A 22,262-nucleotide genomic window follows, 5' to 3' on the forward strand; every position below is an offset into this window, starting at 1 on the left:
TGACTATCCTTTTTTTCCTTTTTCAGTTCAGCTGGTTAACCACTCGCGTACCCTCGTGTGCGACCTGTGAGTTGGGGGCTAAGAGCGGACGCGGGACTTGCCCTCCCAGCACCTGCTTCTCCGTCCCTCCGTCTCTCAGCCTCTCCTCCACGGCTGCACCCCGACTCTCACGGGCATCCCCCTTGTCCAGGGCAAAAGCGGGGAGGCCCTGTGCTGCGGTTAGGTGGCCCGACGGCTCTGAGTACTGGGTATCTGCAGACTCGGCGGGAGAGTCAGACCTCACACCAAGCTTCAAAAAGTGTGCGGAGCGCCGGCGCCCCCTACACCACAACGTCCGGGTTCCTCTCCAGCCCGCACGGCGCGCGGAGTCAGCCGCACAGGGTCCCGACCAGGGCACGCACCCAGGACGGAGAGGGAAGCCAGGCCCCAGGGCCGCCCGCCCGCAGGATCACCCGAGCCCCGCCCCGAGCCCCGCCCCGAGCCCCGCCCCCGAGCCCCGCCCCGGCGCTCCCACGGCCGCGCCCGCCAGCTACGCGAGGACGCGGCGGCGTGCGCGCCGCCCTGGGGGCGGGACCCCGGGGTCGCTGGGAGGTGGTGCGTGCGTGCGTGCGTGCGTGTGTCGTGCGTGCGTGCGTGCGCGCTCGCGGTGGCGGCGGCGGATCGGAGAGGCCAGAGCGGGAGACCGAGCTGGGATCGGGCCCCGGGCGGGGGCGGTGCGAGCGGCGCCGAGAGGACCCTGGGGGCGGGGACGGAGCCGGGGCGGGCGGGACTGGAGCGGAGCCCGGGAACGAGGCGGGAGGTCCCCGGGTCTCGGGTCGGGGGGGTGGAGCCGCACTTCGTCGCCGCGGGGGTGCCGGGACTCCGGCCGCAGTGCCGCCGCCATCACGGACTTCCTGTGGGACAAGCGCACGGGCCTCGCCGCCAGAACGGTGAGCGCGCGGGCTTGCGGGCCGCGGGGCCGCGCGGGAAGATGGCGACCGCGAAGCGGGCGGGGGCAGAGTGGGGTCGGGGGCCCGGCCGCGGGGCGCGGGGAGAGGAGGCGGGGAGGGCCCTGCGGGGCGGCGGGGGTGAGCAGAGGGGAGGTGAGGAGCGAGACCGGCCTGCCCCGAGTGGACCCGGGAGGCCCTGAGGGAGCGCGGGAGGGGCGGGAGTCGGAGGGGGCGACCGACGGGATGGGAGGGGCTCCAGGACGGAAGGGGGCGCAGCCCCAAAGTTGGACCCGGGCTGGGGGCGCAGGCAGAGTTGGACTCGGGGAGTCGTCCCGGGTTTTCCGAGTGGGCAAGGAGGGTGGGGAGGCGTGGAGTTGGGAAAGGTCAAGTGCAGCCGCCTCGGGGTGGGGGGCGGCTGTGAGGAACTTCGGCGCGGGGTGTTGCGCGGCGGGACGGTTACGAGGCTGCGCCCCGCCAGGTGGGAGTACCCGCAGCCCTGCGCCCGCACCTTCGCTGCAGGCCTAGTTAGCCCCGCGCCGGATCCGGTGTCCCCCTCCTCGGTGCTAGGTCGGGCAGTAGCGCCTGGAATGAAAGCCAGATGTTGAAGTCATTAAGCCTTTGCACACCTAATGGCCCCCCAAGACTTGCGTCCCTGGGTGTATGTAATGGAATTTTGTTCTCCTGTCCTCCTCTTCCGTTGGTGAGGGTGATTTGTCCGTGGTTCTTTCCTTTAAGGACAAAAGCGCTTGTGCACGGTGGTCCTTCGGTTCCAGTAACGAGCTGGAAGGAGGCCTGATGCTAATTAAACACGGTTATTCAGTAATTCCTAAACACGAGGGGGAGGAGCCAGATGGGGAGCCTGGGGAGCCGACTGCAGCCTGGGGCCTCCGCTATTACAAACTTCTAAGGGGGAGCTGGCCAGTGATGGGAGAGGTGATGAGGGCAGTTCAAGAGGTCAGACCGAAAGCCCTTGGCACTTTCGGAGGAACTTCCTTGTATTTGGTGGATATCGCTCTCTGCAGAAGCCTGGTAAACTGCGTTCCTGCCCACAGAGTGCCGCGTGGCCTGCTTGGGAAGACAGAGATCCGGTCCTAATAACTGTAGAACATTTTTCACGACGATGTATCCTAAGATGCTACTCTGTCGAGCTGTGAGGAAGCGTGGAGTGGCACAGATGTAGTGTAGCTGCCAGCCAAGGTCAAGCTGGCCGTCTCCACCAGTTGCACAGCCTCCCCTCTAATGAGCTGGGGCCCAGACCTGAAGTTCTTCCTGGAGCCTCGTTTGAGGAGAATCAGTGGGAACAATGAGATGAAGGGGCTGGCTGAGGTGGGGGTGGGCACTCCTGGAGTCTCCCACCAGCATTCGCAGACGATCCATACCACACTCCGCTCAGGAGAAGTTACGAGCACAGGAAGGCCGAGGAAGCTGTAGGTTGTAAAAGGAGTAAAAGGGCTCAAGGCAGCTCAGCGTCTCTGGAACAGCCAGGCCTCGGAGCAGAATCCTGAAAATGCAGAGCTTTTCTCCACTATTTCTGTTTTTCCTTCCCTTCCAGATGCCTCATCCCCGAAGGTACCATTCCTCAGAGCGAGGCAGCCGGGGCAGTTACCATGAGCACTATCGGAGCCGAAAACATAAGAGACGAAGAAGCCGCTCCTGGTCCAGTAGCAGTGACCGGACACGGCGGCGCCGGCGGGAAGACAGCTACCATGTCCGTTCCCGGAGGTGAGGTTTCAGGAGGGGAACCTCGGGCTCAGGGTCACTCACTCGTTTATTAAACGAAGATTTCACGGTTACACACTGAGCAGTTGGATAAGGTGATATTCGAGACTGTTACCGGAGGCGGCCAGTTGTGCTCTGTGTGTGTCTGTGTAGAGGAAGCAGATCGTAGGGGCTGAGGAAGCGTCCAGCAGGTTTGATGGGAGCAGGGCAGGATGAGTAATTCAGGGAAGTTTCCTCGAGAATATGCCATCTAAGCTCGTCTGAAGGACACGGGAGAAGTGTCTCGGGCCGAGGGAAAGGAGGCACACACAGAAGGCGAGGGTCTAGAGGGAGCTACTGACCTAACAGAAAAGACAAAGTCAGGTCTGTGTGGTTTCAGTAACAGCAGCGTGTTCTGTAGGAGGGGCAGGGGAGGGGCAGTTTGGAGCAGAACCGGATGTTAGGACAGAAATGGCTCTTTGCTCCATTCGTTGTAGGGGAACGGAGGGGAGGCCCCCAGAGGCGATAGTTCTGTCAGAATCTGTCCAGAGGTCTGGGTGACATGGCGCTGCGGGGTCCTCCTCTTCCGTCTCTGGTCCTTGGTCCTCAGAGTGGCTGAGAGCAGGTTTTCTGGTATCGCCACTTGTCCCGTCCCATGTGAGGACTGTGGCCAGAGCCGGCGCAGCTAGTGGCTGTGTGTTGTCCCCCAGCAGTTACGACGATCGCTCCTCGGACCGGAGGCTCTACGACCGGCGCTACTACGGCAGCTATCGGCGCAACGGTTGCAGCCGGGACCGGGGAGAGGCCTACTGTGAGCCCGACTACCGGCATTCGTACGAGTACCACCGAGAGGACAGCAGCTACCGCAGCCAGCGCAGCAGCCGCAGGAAACACCGGCGGCGGAGGCGGCGCAGCCGGACTTTCAGCCGCTCGTCTTCGGTGAGTGCTGGCCTGGGCCCCTCCTCTCCCCACTCCTCTTCAGCCCTCTAGGACCCTGGTAAGTTCTTGGCCGAGTGTGGGGGCATGAACGCTGGCGTGGGTGCCGAGTCTGTCGCCTCTCTTGGAAGCCCTCCAGCTCTTGGAGGGCCCTGGACCTGCTCTGGCCCTGGATGGGCACAGAGCATTTGTGAACCCCAGTGCCCGCCTTGCCATGCTGGGCTGACTGTGGGAGAGTGGCTCCTGTGTCCCAGAGGCTTCTGCTCTCTCGTGGGGACCTTGCTTGTGAATAGCCTTTTTCCCCACAAGCTCTGGGCTCTGTGGCCCCCTCAGTAGGTGGGCTTGGGTGGGGGCAAAGGGAGATCTGTGCCTGTCTGGAAGGGCGTTGTGTAGAGCATGGGGTTGTGGGGGACACTGGCAACGACACCACTTCTCTGCTCTGCCCATTCCTCTCCCTGTTCCCGTTTTGGGTTTGGGGACCTGGGATTGTGCGCCGCTCTCTCTTCTCACCCCAATCCGCCTTACTGCATCTGACGTGTTCCCTTCCACTGTCCCCCATCATCGTCTGTCCCCCCTGGCTGGGCGCCTGTGACCGGTGACCCCTCCACCACCCACCCCGCCTCCCTCCGGCCCCCGCTCCGACACCTGGCTTGCTCCGACCCCCCCCGCCCCCCGACAGCAGCACAGCAGCCGGAGAGCCAAGAGTGTAGAGGACGACGCTGAGGGCCACCTCATCTACCACGTCGGGGACTGGCTACAAGAGCGATGTACAAGCCAAATCGTAACAATCCTATAGCCTGTAATGGTCCCATAGCCATCCTAACGTCCCGAGCCAACCCAAGTCACGGCCTCTTGCCTTTCCTCAGTGGTGTTGTTTATCTGGGTGGTTTGAGTTGCTGTTGAGAATTGACCTCTGCTGTCCACTCCCAGCTCTCATGGCCCCTGGGTTAAAGGTGGTGGGAGTCACGCAGGGGTGTTCTCCCCTGTGACCATCTGTATCTGTTCCCCTTCCTTCATCTCCTCACCCCAGGTTGCTGTATCCCTGCTTCTTCCTACTCAGCTCATTCCCCACCTTCTCTCCCTCCCTCTCCCCGACCCTGCTCTTTTTCATTTCAGATGAAATTGTAAGCACTTTGGGAGAAGGGACCTTTGGCCGAGTTGTGCAGTGTGTCGACCATCGCAGGTAGCTACAGCTCCTTCCTCCCTGCTCTGTGTCTGCGAGGCATAAAGGGGGAGTGGGGGGGCGCCTGGGGGGCTCCGTGGGTTAAGCCGCTGCCTTTGGCTCAGATCATGATCTCAGGGTCCTGGGATCGAGCGGGCTCTCTGTTCAGCAGAGAGCCTGCTTCCCGCTCTCTCTCCCTCTGCCTGCCTCTCTGTTTACTTGTGATCTCTCTCTGTCAAATAAATAAGATCTTTTTTAAAAAGGAAAAAAAAAATAGAGGTAATGAGGGTCATCTGGGGCTTTTTTGCTGATAAGCCAGAGGTAGGATTTCGTAGTGCTCGGACTGTCCTATTCCATCTGAGATGTTTTTGACGACCCAGCAAATGCCTCTTGTGCCATCCTACAGGGGTGGGGCTCGAGTTGCCCTGAAGATCATTAAGAATGTGGAAAAGTACAAGGAAGCAGCGCGACTTGAAATCAACGTCCTGGAGAAAATCAACGAGAAGGACCCTGACAACAAGAAGTAAGCAAGCACAGGAGTAGATGGGGAGTCTGAGAGGCCCCGCTCCTACACCGGAGGACCTCCCCGGTCTCGTTTCGGCAGGGGGTCCTAGACCTTCTCATCCATCCGTTCTTTGTTCGTCATCTTAGACTAGCAGAACGGTAGGGCTGGAAGGGAGGGTCTGACATGCTGCAATCCCTTTGTTTTGTTCCCGGGGCGGTCAGAGTGCTCTGCAGTTTGGGCCTAGCCCAGGATGCCCTCTGTGGGGCTGTGCCCTGGAAATGGCCCTGGGACTGGGAATTCACATTTCTACCAAAAAATCATTTGAGCTTTCTGTGCTGATGAGGCCCCAGACCTTTGTATGTACTGCTTCTGTCCATGGACTTCTGTAAGCTAAGTGTAGAATAAGGCATGAAGCAAAGAGGCAAGAGGACAGTATGAACGTGGACCCGCTGGTGGCTGGTGGTCAATGAATCTGGGAGTGGGAGCTGGGGTCAGGGTTTGGGAATGACAGTTTGACAATTCAGGGTCCACGCTGGAGCCTGGAACCCCACTCTTCAGCCAGTTTTAACTATTTAAAACGATGCAGGAATGGTTTGAAGTTTGGCAGGTAGGATCTCTCTCCTCGGGTCTGCCGGCAAGGCCATCCTGCCGCAGAGCTGCGTTTTGGTAGTGGTGCGAACTGGCGTGTTTCACACAAGCGTGTGGAATCAGCAGCTTTGCGGCCCCTCCTTGCCGGAGGGGTGCTGGGCACGCGGGAGCTCCACAGACCTCCCCTCCCCTGTCTCTCTTCTCAGCCTCTGTGTGCAGATGTTCGACTGGTTTGACTACCATGGCCACATGTGCATCTCTTTCGAGCTTCTGGGCCTTAGCACCTTCGATTTCCTCAAAGACAACAACTACCTGCCCTACCCCATCCACCAAGTGCGCCACATGGCCTTCCAGCTGTGCCAGGCTGTCCAGTGTGAGTGCGGCGGGCCGGGGCGGACTTGGGGCAGCCCCTCCCTCTGCGGGACCTCCTCTGTGTCCCTTTACACTGGCGGAGCCCTTTACCTGTCAACCTGATTGTCTGCACTTCTCTTACCGTCGCGTTGACAGCTCCCTCACTTGACTCCGTGACCCGTGTCCTCACCATCCCTGAGGAGCCTTACCCGGCTCCTTTCGAGCAGGAGCCAGGGCAGAAAGCTTTGGAAATCAAAGCACTGAACTCCGTCTTTTTTTTTTTTTTCTCATTTCCCTTCCTCGGGAAAGTGTTCAGTCAGGCTGCGAGCACAGAGACAGAGACTTCCCCCGCTAGAGGTTTATGCTTGTCCTCACTGAGGTGCTCTCCGTTTCCAGCAGAGCAGGTGGCAGCAGGGACTAGTGCGACTGAGGGGCCCGGTGGGGGATCCAGACAAGTACTTGGTTCCTCTGGGGTTTTCACGACTAAGCGGTTTTACAGAGTTGAATTCACAGGATGTCAGGCACGTACGTCAGAAGACGGAAACAGCGCGCGTGGCAGACCCGTGTGCGTCAGTTGAGGGTTACGTTCGGGTCTTAGCCGAGGAGCGCAGGGTGTCTTAGAGCAGGCATCTCACCTGGAGGTGGAGCCGGGAGCGCCGAGCAGCCCTGGGCCTCTTGGTCAGACTTGGGATCGCGGGTGCCGCTCAGCCCTGGCCGCCTGGACCAACCTTGACCTGGCCTTCTCCCTTGCAGTCCTCCATGACAACAAGCTGACCCATACGGACCTCAAGCCTGAAAATATTCTGTTTGTGAATTCAGACTATGAGCTCACCTACAATCTAGAGAAGGTGAGCGGGGCCGGCAGCGTGCCACTTCTTTCTCCTCGCCCCGTTCCCTCCCCTCCGCTTCCTCCCGTGTTCTCTCCGTGTCTGGCACCGGGGAAACCAGAGTAGCAGAGTAGGGTGAAGGGAGAAGTCGAAGACTTAAGTTGGAGGAAAACTTGGGAGGAGGACCTCTGCTAACCTTCCAGTAGAGTTCAGATGCTTCTAAGATTCTCGGTTTAGACTTTCTTCTCTGTGAGGGAAGCTCAGTTCTCTTGACCTATTTTCAGAAACCCTGTATACCAGTCACTCGGGAAAAGTCAGACGCACAGGGGCTTGCGTGCTGTGTCACCATCATCCCTTCGTGCTCTGCCTTTTCTAAATTACCTGCGGGACACGGGGGAAGCTGTAAAGCGGGTTCTCAGTGCGTACGGGAGCAAGCAGGAGGTCAAGGTGCTTCTTTCAGATCTGAAAGCACTTTAGAGAATTGAGGTAAGAGTCTTGATCCGAGGTGGCTGGGGTCCAACCCCTTCCTGCTCTGCTCCTAGAAGCGAGATGAGCGCAGCGTGAAGAGCACAGCGGTGCGGGTGGTGGACTTCGGCAGCGCCACCTTTGACCACGAGCATCACAGCACCATCGTCTCCACTCGCCATTACCGGGCACCGGAGGTCATCCTCGGTGAGCGGGGCGAGTGGGGGACCATGGTTGTCCAAGTATGGGAGCGTGGGTGGTGGGGAGGGGAGGGCCCCCTAATCACCCTAACACCTTGTCCCTCATGTCCCCACCCAGAGCTGGGCTGGTCGCAGCCTTGTGACGTGTGGAGCATAGGCTGCATCATCTTCGAGTACTACGTTGGCTTCACACTGTTCCAGGTGAGTGGAGGGCACCTTCTGTAGCCCCCCGGCGGTCTCCGACCTGGTCTTGTCTGCTCCCTCCACCCCGCTGTCTGGAAGCTGGCCCTCAGCAGCCGGTTCCCAGTGCCACGCTCGGTTCTTTGTTTCCCAGACCCATGACAACAGAGAGCATCTAGCCATGATGGAAAGGATCTTGGGGCCCATCCCTTCCCGGATGATCCGAAAGACAAGGTGAACCTTGCGGGGCGGGGCAGGGTATTTTAAACTCTTCCTTTATCTCCACAAAATCGCTCTGTTTCACATCATTTTCTGTTTTCTTTGAAACCTCCCCCTCCCCCCACCGCCCCAGCGACTCAGATGGGGGATTTAGGGCAGTACCCCACAACAGAAGGAGACTCCTGACCCTCAACCTTCCTTTCCTCTGTAGGAAGCAGAAGTATTTCTACCGGGGTCGCCTGGACTGGGATGAGAACACGTCAGCTGGGCGCTATGTTCGAGAAAACTGCAAACCGTTGCGGGTGAGCCACGGGGTGAGGTGGTGCCTCCCCCTACAGGCCATTCCCTTCCCGGGGCTTTGCCTCTGCGCGGCCCCTCGTGAGCAGTGTTGTTAGGAAGGAAGGGGGGAAGCTGAAAGAAGGCCCCTTTGGTCAGTAGGAGAGAGAAGAGGGAGTGGTTTTGTGAAGGGAAGGAGGTTAGACAGGCCTTTCTTTTTTTTTTTTTTTTTTTTTTTTTTTTTTTTTAATTTTTTTTTTTTTTTTTTTTTAGATTTATTTATTTATTTATTTGACAGAGAGAGATCACAAGTAGGCAGAGAGGCAGGCAGAGAGAGAGAGAGGAGGAAGCAGGCTCCCTGCTGAGCAGAGAGCCCGATGCGGGACTCGATCCCAGGACCCTGAGATCATGACCTGAGCCGAAGGCAGCGGCTTAACCCACTGAGCCACCCAGGTGCCCTAGACAGGCCTTTCTTGAGCCAACTGGAGACCAAAGCCATGTCCTGGCTCCTTGAGGTCAGACAGGAAAGGAAACTCCCTTTGAAGAGCTTGCATGTTGGTGAGAAGCTAGAGAGCAGCATGAAGTTGACCAGGATGCGCAGGTAGAACTCTCCGGGAGTGTGAAGGAAGTGATGGTGCAGGTGGAAGGTATGCGGAGCGGTGACGTCAGAAATGCTGGTCACGGTGTGCTCGTGGGAAGGCAGTATTCGTGACCGTGTCCTCGGAGGTTGGATGCGAGGGCCTTGAAGGGAAAGGCAGCACTTCCTTGTAGGGCATCGTGCCTCACCTTTTTCCTGCCCTCCACCACCAGCGGTATCTGACCTCAGAGGCAGAGGAACACCACCAGCTCTTCGATCTGATTGAAAGCATGCTAGAGTATGAACCTGCCAAGCGGTTGACCTTGGGTGAAGCTCTTCAGCATCCTTTCTTCACCCGCCTTCGGGCTGAGCCACCCAACACCAAGTTGTGGGACTCCAGTCGGGATATCAGTCGGTGACGATCAGGCCCTGGGCCCCCCTGCATCTCCTCCAGCAGTGGGTGTCCAGTCCAGGACACTGGTGCTTTTTTATACAAGAGAACAGAGCCGGAGCCCGCCCCTTCCTCCTGGCTCCCTGTATACCTGTGAATATGTGAAATAGTGTAAATACGGAAGGACTCGTACCTGTTGCGCCCTCCCCAGCCTTGTACAGAACGCTGTTCCGTCCCGCACACTTCCCGGCCTCCCCTGCCTCCGCACAGCGGCGTTGGATGGGGGCAGGAGGCAGTAACCAGGTGGCACCTCTCCCATGTTTTATAAGGAATTTTGTACAGTCTTTGTGAAATAAAAATGACGTGCTTCATCGGACCCCACCCCTTGAGTTCGAGGTGTGGGGCGCCGGGCTGCAGGGATGGGAAGATTGGCAGCCCTCCCAACTTGCGGATGAGGGGGTCCATCTCCTCCTCCGAGTGGCCCACGCCCCACCAGCCCACCGCCCGCGGCTGAAGTCTGGTGATTCGGGGGGTGGGGGCGCAGGGGCTGCTTCTCCCAACAGGTGAGCTGAGCCGGGGGAGTTCCGGCGGCGGCGCCCACCGGGCGGGAGCCCAGCCCTGCCGAAGGCCCCGCGGAAGGAGAGCGGCCGGCGTCGGACGCGGGGCTCCTGCCGGCCGGCTCGCCGGAGCGGGCCGGGACCCCGCCGCGGGGCCTGCCGGGAGTTGTAGTTCGTCGGTGGGCGGGGAGGCGGGCCCTGGGTCACGTGGGCGCCCCGTCGCCGCCGGGAGCCGAGGCGCAGGCGCAGCGCGCCGCCGCTGCGGGGACCCTCGGGGCCCTTCCGGCCTTCGCGGCCAATCCGTGCGCAGCCGAGCGGGTGGACCGCGAGGAGCGCAGGGAGCCGCCGCCGCCGCCGCGCAGGGGCGTGGAGGGCAGGGGCGGCCCAGGCCGCAGTTGCAAACATGGCTCAGAGCAGAGACGGCGGGAACCCCTTCGCCGGGCCCGGCGAGCTTGACAACCCCTTTCAGGTGACGCGCGGGCCTTCTCCGGCTAGCTCGGTGGACTCTGCTCGGTTCTGGACGGGCCCGCTTGTCCTCCCGGCCCTGACGTTTGTTCTGGGGAAGGGCCGCCACGTGGGGGTGACGGGGACTCCAGACCAGTAGGCACCCTGGGGGGCGGGCCCTGCCCCTATAAGGAGCCGGTGCTGGCAGTGCGGGGTGAGGGATTGGGGGCAGGCGTTGGGACAGCAGCGTGGCCTCCGACGTGCAGTGTTCGCAGCCACGGGCGTCAGAAGAGGCCCCAGCGAGTTCCCCCAGAGGCACCAGGTGCCAACTGAGCCCAGCTCTGCCCACAGGACCCAGCTGTGATCCAGCACCGACCCAGCCCGCAGTATGCCACCCTTGACGTCTACAACCCTTTTGAGACCCGAGAGGTGAGGCTCTGGGCGGCACAGGATGGCAGGGAAGGGGAGGATGCGCCTGTAAGCCCGCTCCTTCGGGTACAGGGCACTTCTCTGCATGCAAACGGTCTTAGCCCCGGGAGAGAGGCCAGTCTGCCTTGGCTTGCCTAACCCTTCTGGGGACACGAGGGCGAACAATCCCGTTTGAGCTCTAAGCCTCCGTCCTAGGAGGACTTGCAGACTGGCGACGCCTGGACCAAGGCTTGTGTCTGGGGCGGCTTCTCCGAGGAAAATACAGAATGGGGCTGGTAGGAGTTGAGGGAAAAACCAGTTATGCTTAGGGGTGCATTTGGAGGGAAGAAATGAGGAGGACCAGACCTGTTTGTCCCACAGAATAGAAAATTCTAAGAGCTTTAAAAAGTGAAGGGGGCGGTTTGGTGGGTGAGTGCCTTGAGTCCTGGTCAAGGGAAAGGATGTGGGGGCTGATGAAGGCTGCCGCAGCTTAGAGAAGAGCTAGTTCTCCACCAGAGGTTTCGCTCTCTTGGCCGGGAGCCTGGGGAACGGGTTCAGGATCTCAAGGTCCTCAAGCAGGCTCTAGACACCTGCATTGGAAGGGACTAGGTGGTCCCTAAAGTCTTTTCCAAAATCAACAGCCCCCACCCGCCTATGAGCCTCCTGCCCCTGCCCCATTGCCTCCACCCTCGGCTCCCTCGTTGCAATCCTCGAGAAAGCTCAGCCCTACAGAACCCAAAAATTACGGCTCCTACAGCACCCAGGTAAATAGGGGGCCGAGATGGGAGTGGGGGTGTGGGGAGCTGGTCTGCGCCCAGGACTCACGTCTCCCGCTGGGGTCCTGGGCAGGCTTCGGCTGCGGCAGCCACTGCTGAGCTGCTGAAGAAGCAGGAGGAGCTCAACCGGAAGGCAGAGGAGTTGGACCGGAGGGAGCGGGAACTGCAGCACGCCGCGCTGGGGGGCGCCGCTGGTAAGCGGGTTCTGGGGTGGGGGCACTGAGGAGGATGGCGAGGCATTTGACACTTTTTTTTCTCAAAGATCTTATTTATTCATTTGACAGAGAGAGACACAGGGAGAGAGGGAACACAAGCAGGGGGAGGGGGAGAGGGAGAAGCCGATTCCCTGCTGAGCAGAGAGCCCAACGTGGGGCTCGATCCCAGGACCCCGAGATTTATTTGAGAGAGGGAGAACATGAAGGGGGAGCATCAGAGGGAGAAGCAGACTCCCCGCTGAGCAGGGAGCCCAATGCAGGACTCGATCCCCTGACTCCAGGATCATGACCTGAACCGAAGGCAGTCCTTTAACCAACGGAGCCCCCCGGGTGCCCTGACACTTTTGAAGGAACAAAATAACCCTAAGAATGTGGGCTCTGGAGCCACATTGCCGAATGTGAATTTAGGCGCTATTATTTACTGCGCATGAGCTCTTAGATACGTTCCTTGATCTTGAGTGCTTTGGTTTCCTTACTTATAAAACAAAGGTAACGTTTGTACCTGTTTGACAGGACTTTGTGGCAGTTAAATAAGGTCATCCCTGCAGAGGGCTGGGCATAGTGCTTAGCAGTTGTAAGTAGCAGTGAACACCGGCAGCACCGGCTTTGCTTCCGTCCCACGGCTCCTCGGACCGCGTTGGAGAATGGAGAGAGAACCTGGGGTGAAAGGGAGGGCGGCTCCTCGGTGGGCCTCTGCCTCACGCCTCAGGTCCTCCTGCTCTCTCCCCGCCTTATAGCTGGACAGAACAATTGGCCCCCTCTGCCTTCTTTTTGCCCGGTCCAGCCCTGCTTTTTCCAGGACATCTCCATGGAGATCCCCCAAGAATTTCAGAAGACCGTGTCTACCATGTACTACCTCTGGATGTGTGAGTAGTGAGAAGCCTGTTTTAGAGGAACAGTAAAGGAAGGGACCTTATCTTTCCTGCCCTCAAGCCCACTGGCCTAGAACTCAGCATTTCATCTCTGCTCTTTTTTTTTTTTTTTTTTTAAGATTTTATTTATTTATTTGACAGACAGAGATCACAAGTAGGCAGAGAGGCAGGCAGAGAGAGGAGGAAGCAGGCTCCCTGCTGAGCAGAGAGCCCGATGCGGGGCTCGATCCCAGGACCCTGAGATCATGACCCGAGCGGAAGGCAGAGGGGGGTGCTCCAACCCACCAAGCCACCCAGGCGCCCCTCATCTCTGCTCTCTTGAGCTGAAGGCTAGTTTCTCCAGGAATTTTCCTGGGTGACTCCTTTCATACTATTCAGAACGTGTTCTTCCACCTTCTGGAAAACACACGGTCTTGTCCTTTCCCCGTTTCTAAATGTCTTTGCAGAGGTGATCGTGTGCGATAGGGCTCTGTCTCCGCGGCTGAGTGGAGGATTCTGTGGAGGCAGAAGCTTCTCTTCCGTACTCTGCAGCGTTTGCTGAGGGTCTTGTGATTGCTGGCCACGCTCATTGTCCTGTACGTCCATCCCTCAGGCAGCACGTTGGCTCTTCTCCTGAATTTTCTTGCCTGCCTGGCCAGCTTCTGTGTGGAGACCAGCAATGGCTCGGGCTTTGGACTCTCCATCCTCTGGGTCCTCCTTTTCACTCCCTGCTCCTTCATGTGCTGGTACCGCCCCATGTATAAGGCCTTCCGGTAAGCTGAGGGGCGGGGCTGGCGGAGAACCTGGGATGGGCCCCGCGGCTCCTGCTCCAGCCCTGACTCTTCTCCCACTCTCCCGGCTTTTCCTGCCCGCAGGAGTGACAGTTCATTCAATTTCTTCGTTTTCTTCTTCATTTTCTTCGTCCAGGATGTGCTCTTTGTTCTCCAGGCCATTGGCATCCCAGGTTGGGGGTTCAGGTCTGTGAGGCTGCCCTCCAGCCCCCCCCCATCCCTCCCCTCGTTCCTCTAGACCGAGTCAGCACAAGGTCCTGGGGTAGGAGTTGCTCAGAAGAAGGAAATGTGGTTTTGATCCCCAGAAGGTGCTTGTTGAACGCAAGAGACAGGACCTACCCAGTCAGAATTCTCGATAGCCTAGGTGTGGGGGAGGAAAAGTACCCGTGGTCAATCAGAGGGGGCTTCCTGGAGGAAGCGCCCAAGAGCGCTTCTGAAGAGGGGGTGGGGCCTCCTCCACAGAGAGGTCTGTTTGGACTGAGGATGTCTTGGAGGGGCCTGGAGAGGTAGGAAAACTGCGGGGAAACAGGAATTAAACTTTGAAGAGAGTGGATCAGGTGTGGGATTGTTGTGCTTGGAAAGTGCCAGACTGACGGTCAGGGGGTGGGGGGAACCCTGGTGGGTTGGGTAGGATGGGGCCCACTTGCTGACCCCGGAGAGGCTGGGAGGACCGACGTGGGGTGGGGGGGCGCCCCTCTTGACAGCCGGCGCTGTCCCCTCTGGCAGTGGCTGGATCTCGGCGCTGGTGGTGCTGAACGCCAACAAGGCGGCGGCCGCGCTCATGCTGCTGGTGGCCCTGTTTTTCACCGGCGTCGCGGTGCTGGGGATCGTGATGCTCAAGCGGGTGAGGGGCTGCGCCAAGGTCATGGGCCCCGGGGGCCTGGGAGGGGCACTCTGGAGGCCCAGGAGGGCGCGGCGCCCGGCCGGGAGCCAGCTCTGGGAGGGTGGGGTCATCCCTGCCGTCTCCTGCAGATCCACTCCTTGTACCGCCGCACCGGGGCCAGCTTCCAGAAGGCTCAGCAGGAGTTCGCGGCCGGGGTCTTCTCCAACCCCGCCGTGCGCACCGCCGCCGCCAACGCAGCCGCTGGGGCTGCCGAGAATGCCTTCAGAGCCCCGTGACCCCCGACCCCCGGCCCTGCCGCTGGAGGGCGCTCCCCCCGCCCCCCACCCCCACCCCGTCCTGGACGTCTCCGGGACTCGGTGAGACGTCACGACTTGGGGTCTCCTCTCTGGTGCCCCCAAGCCCGCAGCCACGACTGCTGACCCTGACTTCGGGGTGCGGGGAGCCACTAACCCCGTCTCGCTTCCCCCGCCACCCCCCGATTAGGCCACACTACTGCCAGCCCTTACACACCCCACCCGGCTCCCCTCCGCTGTGCCAAGGCTGTGCTTCGGTTATTTAAATAAAGAGAAGAGGAACTGGAACCAGTCCCCGTTTCCGGGGTCTTTATTGGGAGCGAGGGCGCTGGAAGAGAGAAGGGAGCGTGGCGGAGACGGGGGCGGAAGCAGAACGTGACCCCGGAGGGGGCGGGCCGCGGCGAGCAGGGCTGCGGGGCCCGCAGGGGCTGCTGAAGGGCGGGGCGCGGGCCCGGGGCCCCAGAGGCTGGGCGGGGCTGGGGTCGCACCCCGGACCCCGGAAGGCCCGCGGAGACCCCCCCACCCGCCTTAACCCGGCCCGTATAGCCCCGCCCTACTCCTGCCCCGCGCCCGGCCCCCTGCACCCGGCCCGAGGGCGCACGCCGGCTCCCCCCGCCCCACTCCTGCCCCCCCCCGCCCGCCCCCTGGCACCGGGCTCGCGGACGGACGCCAGCTCCCGGGCAGCCGTTCGCAGCCCCGCCCCACTCCGGCCCCGCCGCCCGCCCCCCTGCACCGGGCCTGCGGGCCGACGCCGGCTCCCGGGGTGCACCGCGCAGTCCCGCCCCCGCCCCGCCCCCGCCGCCGGGCCGGACCTGCTGCCGCCCAGGCTGGGGAGCGCAGCGTGTTGGGGCGGAGCGGGGAGGGCGGCCCCGCAGCCGGCTGCGCCCCGGCTTCTCCCCGCCGGACTGTCTCAGACCCCAGGACCCCTCCCCTCTTCTTCCCACCCTCCTCGCCTTTACCCTCCCCGCCCTTCCCCCGGGTTCCCGACCGCGGCTTCTCCTCACGCCTGGACCTGCCCTTCTCGGCGCCCCCGTTCTCCAGGGAGATGCGATGAGCCGGCGCCCCCGCGTCCTCATCGCCGTCCCGGGCACGGTGCCCGCCCGGTGCCCGCGGTGGGGAGGGAGCCCCCCGCGACCCCCCCGCGACGCCCCTCCCTTGGGCCCCCGCCCAGCTGGAGGCCCTGGGCCATGCCCCAGGGGACCCATCCGGTTGGTGGGCTCTAGAGCAAAGAGAGTGGAGAGGAGGGAGGACGGGGCCTTGGGCGCCTCTGAGATGCTCCCAAGCGCCGGGGGAGGCCGAGCGAGGCGCCGGCAACCGGGCAGCAGGCATGATGCCGTCGCCCAGTGACTCCAGCCGCTCGCTGACCAGCCGACCCAGCACCCGGGGCCTTACCCACCTTCGCCTCCACCGACCCTGGCTGCAGGCCCTGCTCATGCTGGGGCTAGCCCAGGTGCTCCTGGGCGTCCTGGTGGTCACCTTCAGCATGGTGGCCTCCTCTGTCACCACCACCGAGAGCATCAAGAGGTCCTGCCCATCTTGGGCTGGGTTCTCGGTGAGTTGGGTGCACAGTCCTGGCGGGGGGTGGGGGAGGGGGCAGGTTCCTGGGGCCCCTGCGATACACACTAGCGGCTGATGCAAATGCCGGCCTCTCCTCCCTCTTCGGGGTGGCTGTCTTCTTACAGGGCTGGGCACACCCTGTGGTGAGGGGCTCACTCATGTGCCTCCCCCTTGCCAGGCTGAGCCTGTGCCCACTCTGTCCCCAGCTGGCGTTCTCCGGGGTGGTTGGCGTTGTGTCTTGGAAGCGGCCGTTCACTTTAGTGGTAGGTGTTAGGGTCTGGTGCCCCCCGGGGAGGCAGGTGCCCAGCTCCAGCACATGCCCCCAAGAAGGGAGGGAACGGGCGGTGCGGTTCATGCCAGCCGGGCATAACTGTGTGTGAGGGGTGGTCCCATCCGCGGCAGAGGTACCCCCTTCCCAGGCCCCAGCCCTGAATGTGCCCCTGCTTCCCCCAGATCTCCTTCTTCTCCCTGCTTTCGGTGCTCTGTGTCATGCTCAGCATGGCCGGCTCTGTGCTCTCCTGCAAGAATGCCCAGCTAGCCCGAGACTTCCAAGACTGCTCCATGGTGAGCCTGAGGAGGGCGGGCGGGGAGACCGGGTGGTGGGAGGTGTGCGGGACGCCTGGGTTTGTCCTGACTGCGCCCTCCACCCTGCCGCTCAGGAAGGAAAGGTCTGTGTGTGCTGCCCCTCTGTCCCCCTACTCCGGCCCTGTCCAGAGTCAGGGCAGGAGTTGAAAGTCGCCCCTAACTCCACCTGTGACGAAGCCCGAGGAGCCCTCAAGGTGAGTGCGCCCTCCCCAATTCAACCATTCCTTTCTCCCCCTGACCCCATCCCTCTGGGTTTCACCTTTGCCTCCCCTTCTGGAGTCCTCACAGGTCCAGAACTTGTGGGATGCACCCCTCCCCAGGGCCCGCTCACACCCTGCCTCCCCTCTCGCTTTCAGAACCTGCTGTTCAGTGTCTGTGGGCTCACCATTTGTGGTGCCGTCACCTGTACCCTCTCTGCCGTCGTGTGCTGCGTCCAGATCTTCTCCCTGGACCTTGTGCACATGGTGAGAGGCGGGCCAGGGTCACAGCCAAGCAGGTGTGATGCGGGGCGGGTGCGTGTGTGTGCTGCGACTGGGCTTGAGGGGACGGCGGCTACTGGGCTGGCTTCTGAGCACGGGGGGCTGTGGGTCATTTATTAGGCATGTCTGGTGTAGGGACATGTAGGGGGGGTTCGAGGAAGGATGGGGAGTGGGAGAAATCTGTGATGCCAGGCAGCCCAGAGAGTGGACATTAAACAATGGGACTGCAGATCGGGTGGAGTCCAGAAGATCCCAGATAGGGCCAAGGATAGAGGGTTGGTGTTCTAGTGGGGGCAGAGAACAGGTGGCGATTCTGGGGGTAGGCGGGGCCATGAAGTGGAAGACTTTCTAGATAACTGGGGCGGAGGGAGAAGGGGAGCTGGCTGTGGCATGGGCACGGGGGGGGGGGAGGGGCAGGCCCAGGACAATGTGGCGGCATCTGGGAGCCTAGAAGCTGCATTCCCAGAAACCAGGCCCACTGAGCCGCTTGTGTCCCAGCAGCTGGCCCCCGAGCGCTCTGTCTCAGGCCCCCTGGGGCCCCTGGGCTGTACATCGGTGCCTGCAGCGCCTGTCCTTCACACCACTCTGGACTTAGAAGAATTCATACCGCCAGTGCCCCCTCCGCCCTACTACCCCCCGGAGTATACCTGCAGCTCGGAAACAGATGCGCAGAGGTGAGGCCGGGCAGAGTCCTGCCAGGGGAACTAAGCAAGGGGGCAGGGGCTGCAGCCTGGCTTGCTGGGGGCAGGGGGCAGGGGGAGGTTTGTGCAGTCGGAGGGCTTTTCCAGGCTTTGTCCTCCCCGTCTTCCTGCCAGCATCACCTACAACGGCTCCATGGACAGTCCGGTACCTTTGTATCCTACGGATTGTCCTCCTTCCTATGAGGCCGTCATGGGGCTACGAGGAGACAGCCAGGTGAGAATAGTGCTCGGCGTGGTCTGGGGAGCTGGCGACAGAGCCTGAAAAGCTGAGGGAGCTGCTGTCCCTGGACAAAGAAGACAGTAGTCCTCACTGTGTTTGTGGCACCCGCCATCTGGTTTTCCCTAGAGTTGGGGCGGGGTGGGGGTGGGCGCGCAGGAACTATTATTCATTTCTTCCAGATGTGGAAACTCGGGCCCCCATAACTGACCTGTGCAGGGTGGCAAAGCTGGCCTGAACGCTAGGTCTTCAGAGCCCTGTCCTGCACACCGCGTGGGGGGGTTGGAGGGGATGGCCGCACCGGCTGTAGGGCCAGCCACCTGACCATCGGGTTTCCTGCAGGCCACTCTCTTTGATCCCCAGCTTCACGACAGCTCCTGCGTCTGCGAGCGCGTGGCCTCCATCGTGGATGGTGAGCAAAAAAAGCGGGGAGCGGGGGGCAAGGGCTGGGCTGCCTGGGAGGGCAGAGCTCGGTGGGGGTGCTGGGCTCTGAGGTCTCCGGAGGGCTGTGGACAGACAGCCGCCCCCACACGCCCCCCTGCCGCCCCCAGTGTCCATGGACAGTGGGTCTCTGGTGCTGTCGGCCATCGGGGACCTGCCCGGGGGCTCAAGCCCGTCGGAGGACTCGTGCCTGCTGGAGCTGCAGGGCTCCGTGCGCTCCGTGGACTACGTGCTCTTCCGCTCCATCCAGCGCAGCCGCGCCGGCTACTGCCTCAGCCTGGACTGCGGCCTGCGCGGCCCCTTCGAGGACAGCCCCCTGCCGCGGCGGCCCCCCAGGGCCGCCCGCTCCTACTCCTGCTCAGCCCCCGAGGCCCCGCCCGCCCTGGGAGCCCCCACGGCTGCCCGCAGCTGCCACCGGCTGGAGGGCTGGCCGCCCTGGGTGGGACCCTGCTTCCCGGAGCTGCGGCGGCGGGTCCCCCGGGGAGGCGGCCCCGGAGGCAGCCGGCCCACCGCGGCCCCTCCCGTCCGCGCCCCTGCTCGCCGCTTCAGCGACAGCTCAGGTTCCCTCACGCCGCCACCGCCGCCTGGGCACCGGCCTCCCCATCCGGCTCTCCCGCAGCCCCCGCTGCTGCTGCTGCCGCGGTCTCACAGTGACCCAGGCATCACCACCTCCAGCGACACCGGTGAGCACGCCCCACCCCTGCACACACAGCCCCGAGGGTCAGGAGAGGGCAGGCCGGGGAGTTAGAGGGCCGGTGGTGCCTGCAGGGCTTAGAACAGCCCCAAGAAGGGCTGAGTTCACTCCCGCAGGAGACACTTCTGAGCGTTCCCCTTCTAAAACCACACCGTCAGCAGCTGAGCGGCAGAAAGAGGAAGAAGCTTCCACAGCTCCCACCCGGGCCCCATTACCCACCCTCTCCCAGGCCACCCACCTGCTCCCTGGGCACAGGAGCAGCCCCTCAGCCTAGGTGCTGGAGTGCCTGAGGAATGAGGGGACCTGACAGCATTTCAGCCCTGGCCTCATGCTCTTCTAGGGGGCCGAGGTGGGGGGGATGCAGCCACCATGAGACCGCCTTAGTCCCCGTCTTGCTGGGCTGCGCCATTGGGTTTCCGGCAGACATGGGCAGACGTGACGTTTGGGTTGAGGGTGGGGTGTGGGGCTGGGGAGGCTCCTGGGGGGTTGAGTCTCTCCTGGGAGGACCTGTCGACCCGGCATTTCCACTCCCTGCCTCCCCCCACAGCTGACTTCAGGGACCTTTATACCAAAGTGCTCGAGGAAGAGGCCGCCTCCCTTTCCTCTGCAGATACAGGTCAGGCGTGTGCTTGGCACCCAGAGGGTGGGTTAGGGGAGTGCTGCCTGGCCCTCCGTGCACCTCCCTTCCTTCTCTCTCTCCAGGGCTCTGCTCTGAAGCCTGCCTCTTCCGTCTAGCCCGCTGCCCTTCACCCAAGCTGCTACGCGCCCGCTCAGCTGAGAAACGGCGCCCCGTGCCCACCTTTCAAAAGGTCCCCCTGCCCTCCGGCCCTGCACCTGCCCACTCCCTCGGGGATCTTAAGAGCAGCTGGCCAGGCCGAGGCTTGGTCTCTCGTTTCTTCCAGATGTCCAAGAAGGCCCCAGACCCCAGTGGGAATGGGGCCCATGGGTTTAAGCAGGTAGGAGTTAGGGGAGTCTGGGAAGATACCCAGGAAAGCCGGGAGCTTTAGGCTAAGCCACACTCATGCCCGGTTTTGTGTCCCCCTCTAGGTGCCCCGGAGCCCATGGGGTCGGCCAGGCCGAGAGAGCCTCCACCTTCGGAGCTGTGGCGACCTGAGCTCTGGTTCTTCACTGCGGCGCCTCCTGTCTGGCCGCCGACTGGAGCGTGGTCCTCGCCCCCACAGCCTCAGCCTCAATGGGGGCAGCCGGGAGACTGGGCTCTGACCTGGGCTTCCTGACCCTCTGAACAGATCCAGGTGAATGCTGGGGGCACAGGCACCAGCTGGTGGGACCAACAACCCCCAGCACCCCACGCGCTGGCTGACACAAAAGAAACCCGCTGAACATGCCCAGAAGTATCCTTTTGCCGCCTACCTCTGGGAGCTCCTGCTGCTTGTCTCTGGCCCTCAGGACTGGGAGAGCTTCTCTCCTATGCTGCATGGGTATCTGGGTATTGAGGCTGTCTGGGGGAGAGGCTCCTGCTTACAGCATCCGAAGAGGGAAAAAAAAAAGCCCCACCCCCAGTGTGAGAGAGCCCTCCGACTGGACAGGGGCACTCTGGCTGGGGCAAAGGTATGCCCCAGTGCTTCTGCATAGGGAGCTGTGTGCCTATGCACTGGGGTGGTGAGGCGTGAAGAGTCCAAGAAACCTGGGTGGCTCTCAGCTCTGCCACGTCTACCTGCATGGCCTTGGGCAAATTATTTAACCTCAACTGCCTGATCCGTAAAACATCGTGAAGATGAATGTTTGTAAAGCTCTTAATACACTAAATAGGCCTTCAAAAAATTTCAGTTTTCGCCTTCTCTTCTGCACCAGCCTTTTCCACCATGGGAAATTTGTTCTGGCATCTCTCGTGGTTAAGAAAACTCTCTCAAGACATTTATTTCCAGCTATCTAGATCTCTGCTCCTTTTCGGAGCAAAATGTTTTCTCTCTGCCTTTCCTGCTCTTCTCAGAACACTCCCATCAGGCTCCATCCCCATCTCTCCCCAGGCATTACCCTTGAAAAAGCCTTCAGTAACCAAGAAGGTATCAGACCCAATGGCCACTTCTCTGCCTGCATGTCACTTGACTTCTGAGAAACATTTAAGCATCTTTTCTCTTCAATTTTGCCCTTTCCTGTCTTTGAAGACATCATAGCCCTACGTTTCCTCTCGACCCTTTTGGTTTCTTTTGCCAGCTCCCACAACTCAGCTGGATCGTTCAGTGCTGGAAAACCCCGGGATTTCCCCCTTGGTCCTCTTCTAGTTTCCATCTGCAAATAGCACTACTCAAACCCATGGTTTAAATACTATCTGCCCTGGGGCGCCTGGGTAGCTCAGTTGTTAAGCGTCTGCCTGCCTTCTGCCCGGTCATGATCCCAGGGTTCTGGGATCGAGCCCCACATAGGGCTCCCTGCTCCGCGGGGAGTCTGCTTCTACCTCTCCCACTCCACCTGCTTGTGCTCTGTGTGTGTGTGTCTCTCTCTGTCAAATAAAATCTTAAAATTAAAAAAAAAAATGAAATACCATCTGCCTGCCCACGTGGAACTCTTCTCCCTGATTCTCCTCTGACCTCCAACTTGACACATCTGTCGGGATGTCCAATGAACGCCTCAGACTCACGGCGGCCACAGATGAACCCTGAATCCCACCCCGGGCGCCTGTCCCCATCTCAATCAACAGCACCTCTATTCACCCGGAGGCACATTCCAAAAGCTTGGGAATCATCCTGGTTTTATGCTTTCCCTCCTCCAACGCACCCAGTCCTCACCAGCTACCTAGACAGGCTCGAGCCCCCCTCTCCCAGCCTTCCGACTGGTCTCCTTCCTAAACCTCTCTTCTCCGCTCGGTAGAGCGAAAGTCACGTCGCCGCAAGGTTCTGCCGCAGTCCGCCGGCCTCCCGCTGGCCCGGGAGTCCGCTGCAGGCTCCTGAGCAGACCGTGGTCAGGCACGGCCCGTCTCACGCCGCTGCAGCCACCCGGCCTCACGCCAGGGCTCGGCACCTGCTCGGCCCGCGGCGCCCTGCGGAGGCGCCCTCCGCGCCTCCGCGCAGGGCTCCCGGTCACTGGGTCAGTGCCGCGGCGCTCCCCGCCGAGCACTCGCGAGGACCAGGATCGCCGCGTGCCAGT

General features: G+C 61.5%; 3 protein-coding genes across 10 annotated transcripts; all 3 read left to right on the forward strand.

Annotated features, from left to right (window-relative positions):
• The first annotated feature begins 627 nt into the window (after positions 1–627).
• CLK2 (CDC like kinase 2) lies at positions 628–9,680 on the forward strand. Of its 6 annotated transcripts, none has more exons than XM_059146435.1 (13): positions 628–929; positions 2,482–2,651; positions 3,338–3,566; positions 4,243–4,330; positions 4,680–4,746; positions 5,132–5,248; positions 6,025–6,191; positions 6,923–7,017; positions 7,539–7,668; positions 7,780–7,862; positions 7,996–8,075; positions 8,272–8,362; positions 9,147–9,680. In XM_059146435.1, exons 2-13 carry the CDS (start codon positions 2,482–2,484, stop codon positions 9,330–9,332), a joined length of 1,503 nt encoding a protein of 500 aa, XP_059002418.1. In that variant the 5' UTR covers positions 628–929; the 3' UTR covers positions 9,333–9,680. The 6 variants fall into 6 exon arrangements, with proteins under 6 accessions (XP_059002418.1, XP_059002419.1, XP_059002420.1 ...); XM_059146436.1 differs by having other exon boundaries at positions 4,246–4,330; XM_059146437.1 differs by having other exon boundaries at positions 629–929; positions 3,341–3,566.
• Positions 9,681–10,134: 454 nt separating this feature from the next.
• Positions 10,135–14,775, forward strand: SCAMP3 (secretory carrier membrane protein 3). Its single transcript, XM_059146442.1, has 9 exons — positions 10,135–10,330; positions 10,657–10,734; positions 11,355–11,477; positions 11,563–11,683; positions 12,442–12,570; positions 13,169–13,328; positions 13,431–13,532; positions 14,073–14,190; positions 14,319–14,775. The coding sequence occupies exons 1-9, from the start codon at positions 10,265–10,267 to the stop codon at positions 14,463–14,465; spliced, it is 1,044 nt and encodes a 347-aa protein (XP_059002425.1). The 5' UTR covers positions 10,135–10,264; the 3' UTR covers positions 14,466–14,775.
• A 482-nt stretch (positions 14,776–15,257) lies between these two features.
• On the forward strand, positions 15,258–21,662 carry ENTREP3 (endosomal transmembrane epsin interactor 3). 3 transcript variants are annotated; one of them, XM_059146425.1, is made up of 12 exons: positions 15,258–16,035; positions 16,247–16,303; positions 16,494–16,604; positions 16,700–16,819; positions 16,982–17,089; positions 17,606–17,778; positions 17,893–18,019; positions 18,365–18,434; positions 18,574–19,146; positions 19,705–19,773; positions 19,860–20,113; positions 20,205–21,662. In XM_059146425.1, exons 1-12 carry the CDS (start codon positions 15,811–15,813, stop codon positions 20,376–20,378), a joined length of 2,061 nt encoding a protein of 686 aa, XP_059002408.1. In that variant the 5' UTR covers positions 15,258–15,810; the 3' UTR covers positions 20,379–21,662. The 3 variants fall into 3 exon arrangements, with proteins under 3 accessions (XP_059002408.1, XP_059002410.1, XP_059002409.1); XM_059146427.1 differs by having other exon boundaries at positions 19,893–20,113; XM_059146426.1 differs by having other exon boundaries at positions 15,259–16,035; positions 17,920–18,019.
• Positions 21,663–22,262: the final 600 nt, after the last annotated feature.

Source organism: Mustela lutreola, chromosome 14 (assembly GCF_030435805.1).
Source record: "Mustela lutreola isolate mMusLut2 chromosome 14, mMusLut2.pri, whole genome shotgun sequence".
NCBI classification, from domain to species: Eukaryota; Metazoa; Chordata; class Mammalia; order Carnivora; family Mustelidae; genus Mustela; species Mustela lutreola.

What these genes read in the sequence shown, in the direction of transcription:
- ENTREP3 (XM_059146425.1), top strand. Translation starts at nt 15,811, where the DNA reads ATGATGCCGTCGCCCAGTGACTCCAGCCGCTCGCTGACCAGCCGACCC. An exon ending in CATCTTGGGCTGGGTTCTCG is followed by an intron (nt 16,036 to 16,246) that starts GTGAGTTGGGTG and finishes CTCTGTCCCCAG; the next exon opens with CTGGCGTTCTCCGGGGTGGT. An exon ending in ACTTCCAAGACTGCTCCATG is followed by an intron (nt 16,605 to 16,699) that starts GTGAGCCTGAGG and finishes CCTGCCGCTCAG; the next exon opens with GAAGGAAAGGTCTGTGTGTG.
- CLK2 (XM_059146435.1), top strand. Translation starts at nt 2,482, where the DNA reads ATGCCTCATCCCCGAAGGTACCATTCCTCAGAGCGAGGCAGCCGGGGC. An exon ending in AAGGACCCTGACAACAAGAA is followed by an intron (nt 5,249 to 6,024) that starts GTAAGCAAGCAC and finishes CTCTCTTCTCAG; the next exon opens with CCTCTGTGTGCAGATGTTCG. An exon ending in CGGATGATCCGAAAGACAAG is followed by an intron (nt 8,076 to 8,271) that starts GTGAACCTTGCG and finishes TTTCCTCTGTAG; the next exon opens with GAAGCAGAAGTATTTCTACC.
- SCAMP3 (XM_059146442.1), top strand. Translation starts at nt 10,265, where the DNA reads ATGGCTCAGAGCAGAGACGGCGGGAACCCCTTCGCCGGGCCCGGCGAG. An exon ending in CCCATGTATAAGGCCTTCCG is followed by an intron (nt 13,329 to 13,430) that starts GTAAGCTGAGGG and finishes TCCTGCCCGCAG; the next exon opens with GAGTGACAGTTCATTCAATT. An exon ending in ATCCCAGGTTGGGGGTTCAG is followed by an intron (nt 13,533 to 14,072) that starts GTCTGTGAGGCT and finishes CCCCTCTGGCAG; the next exon opens with TGGCTGGATCTCGGCGCTGG.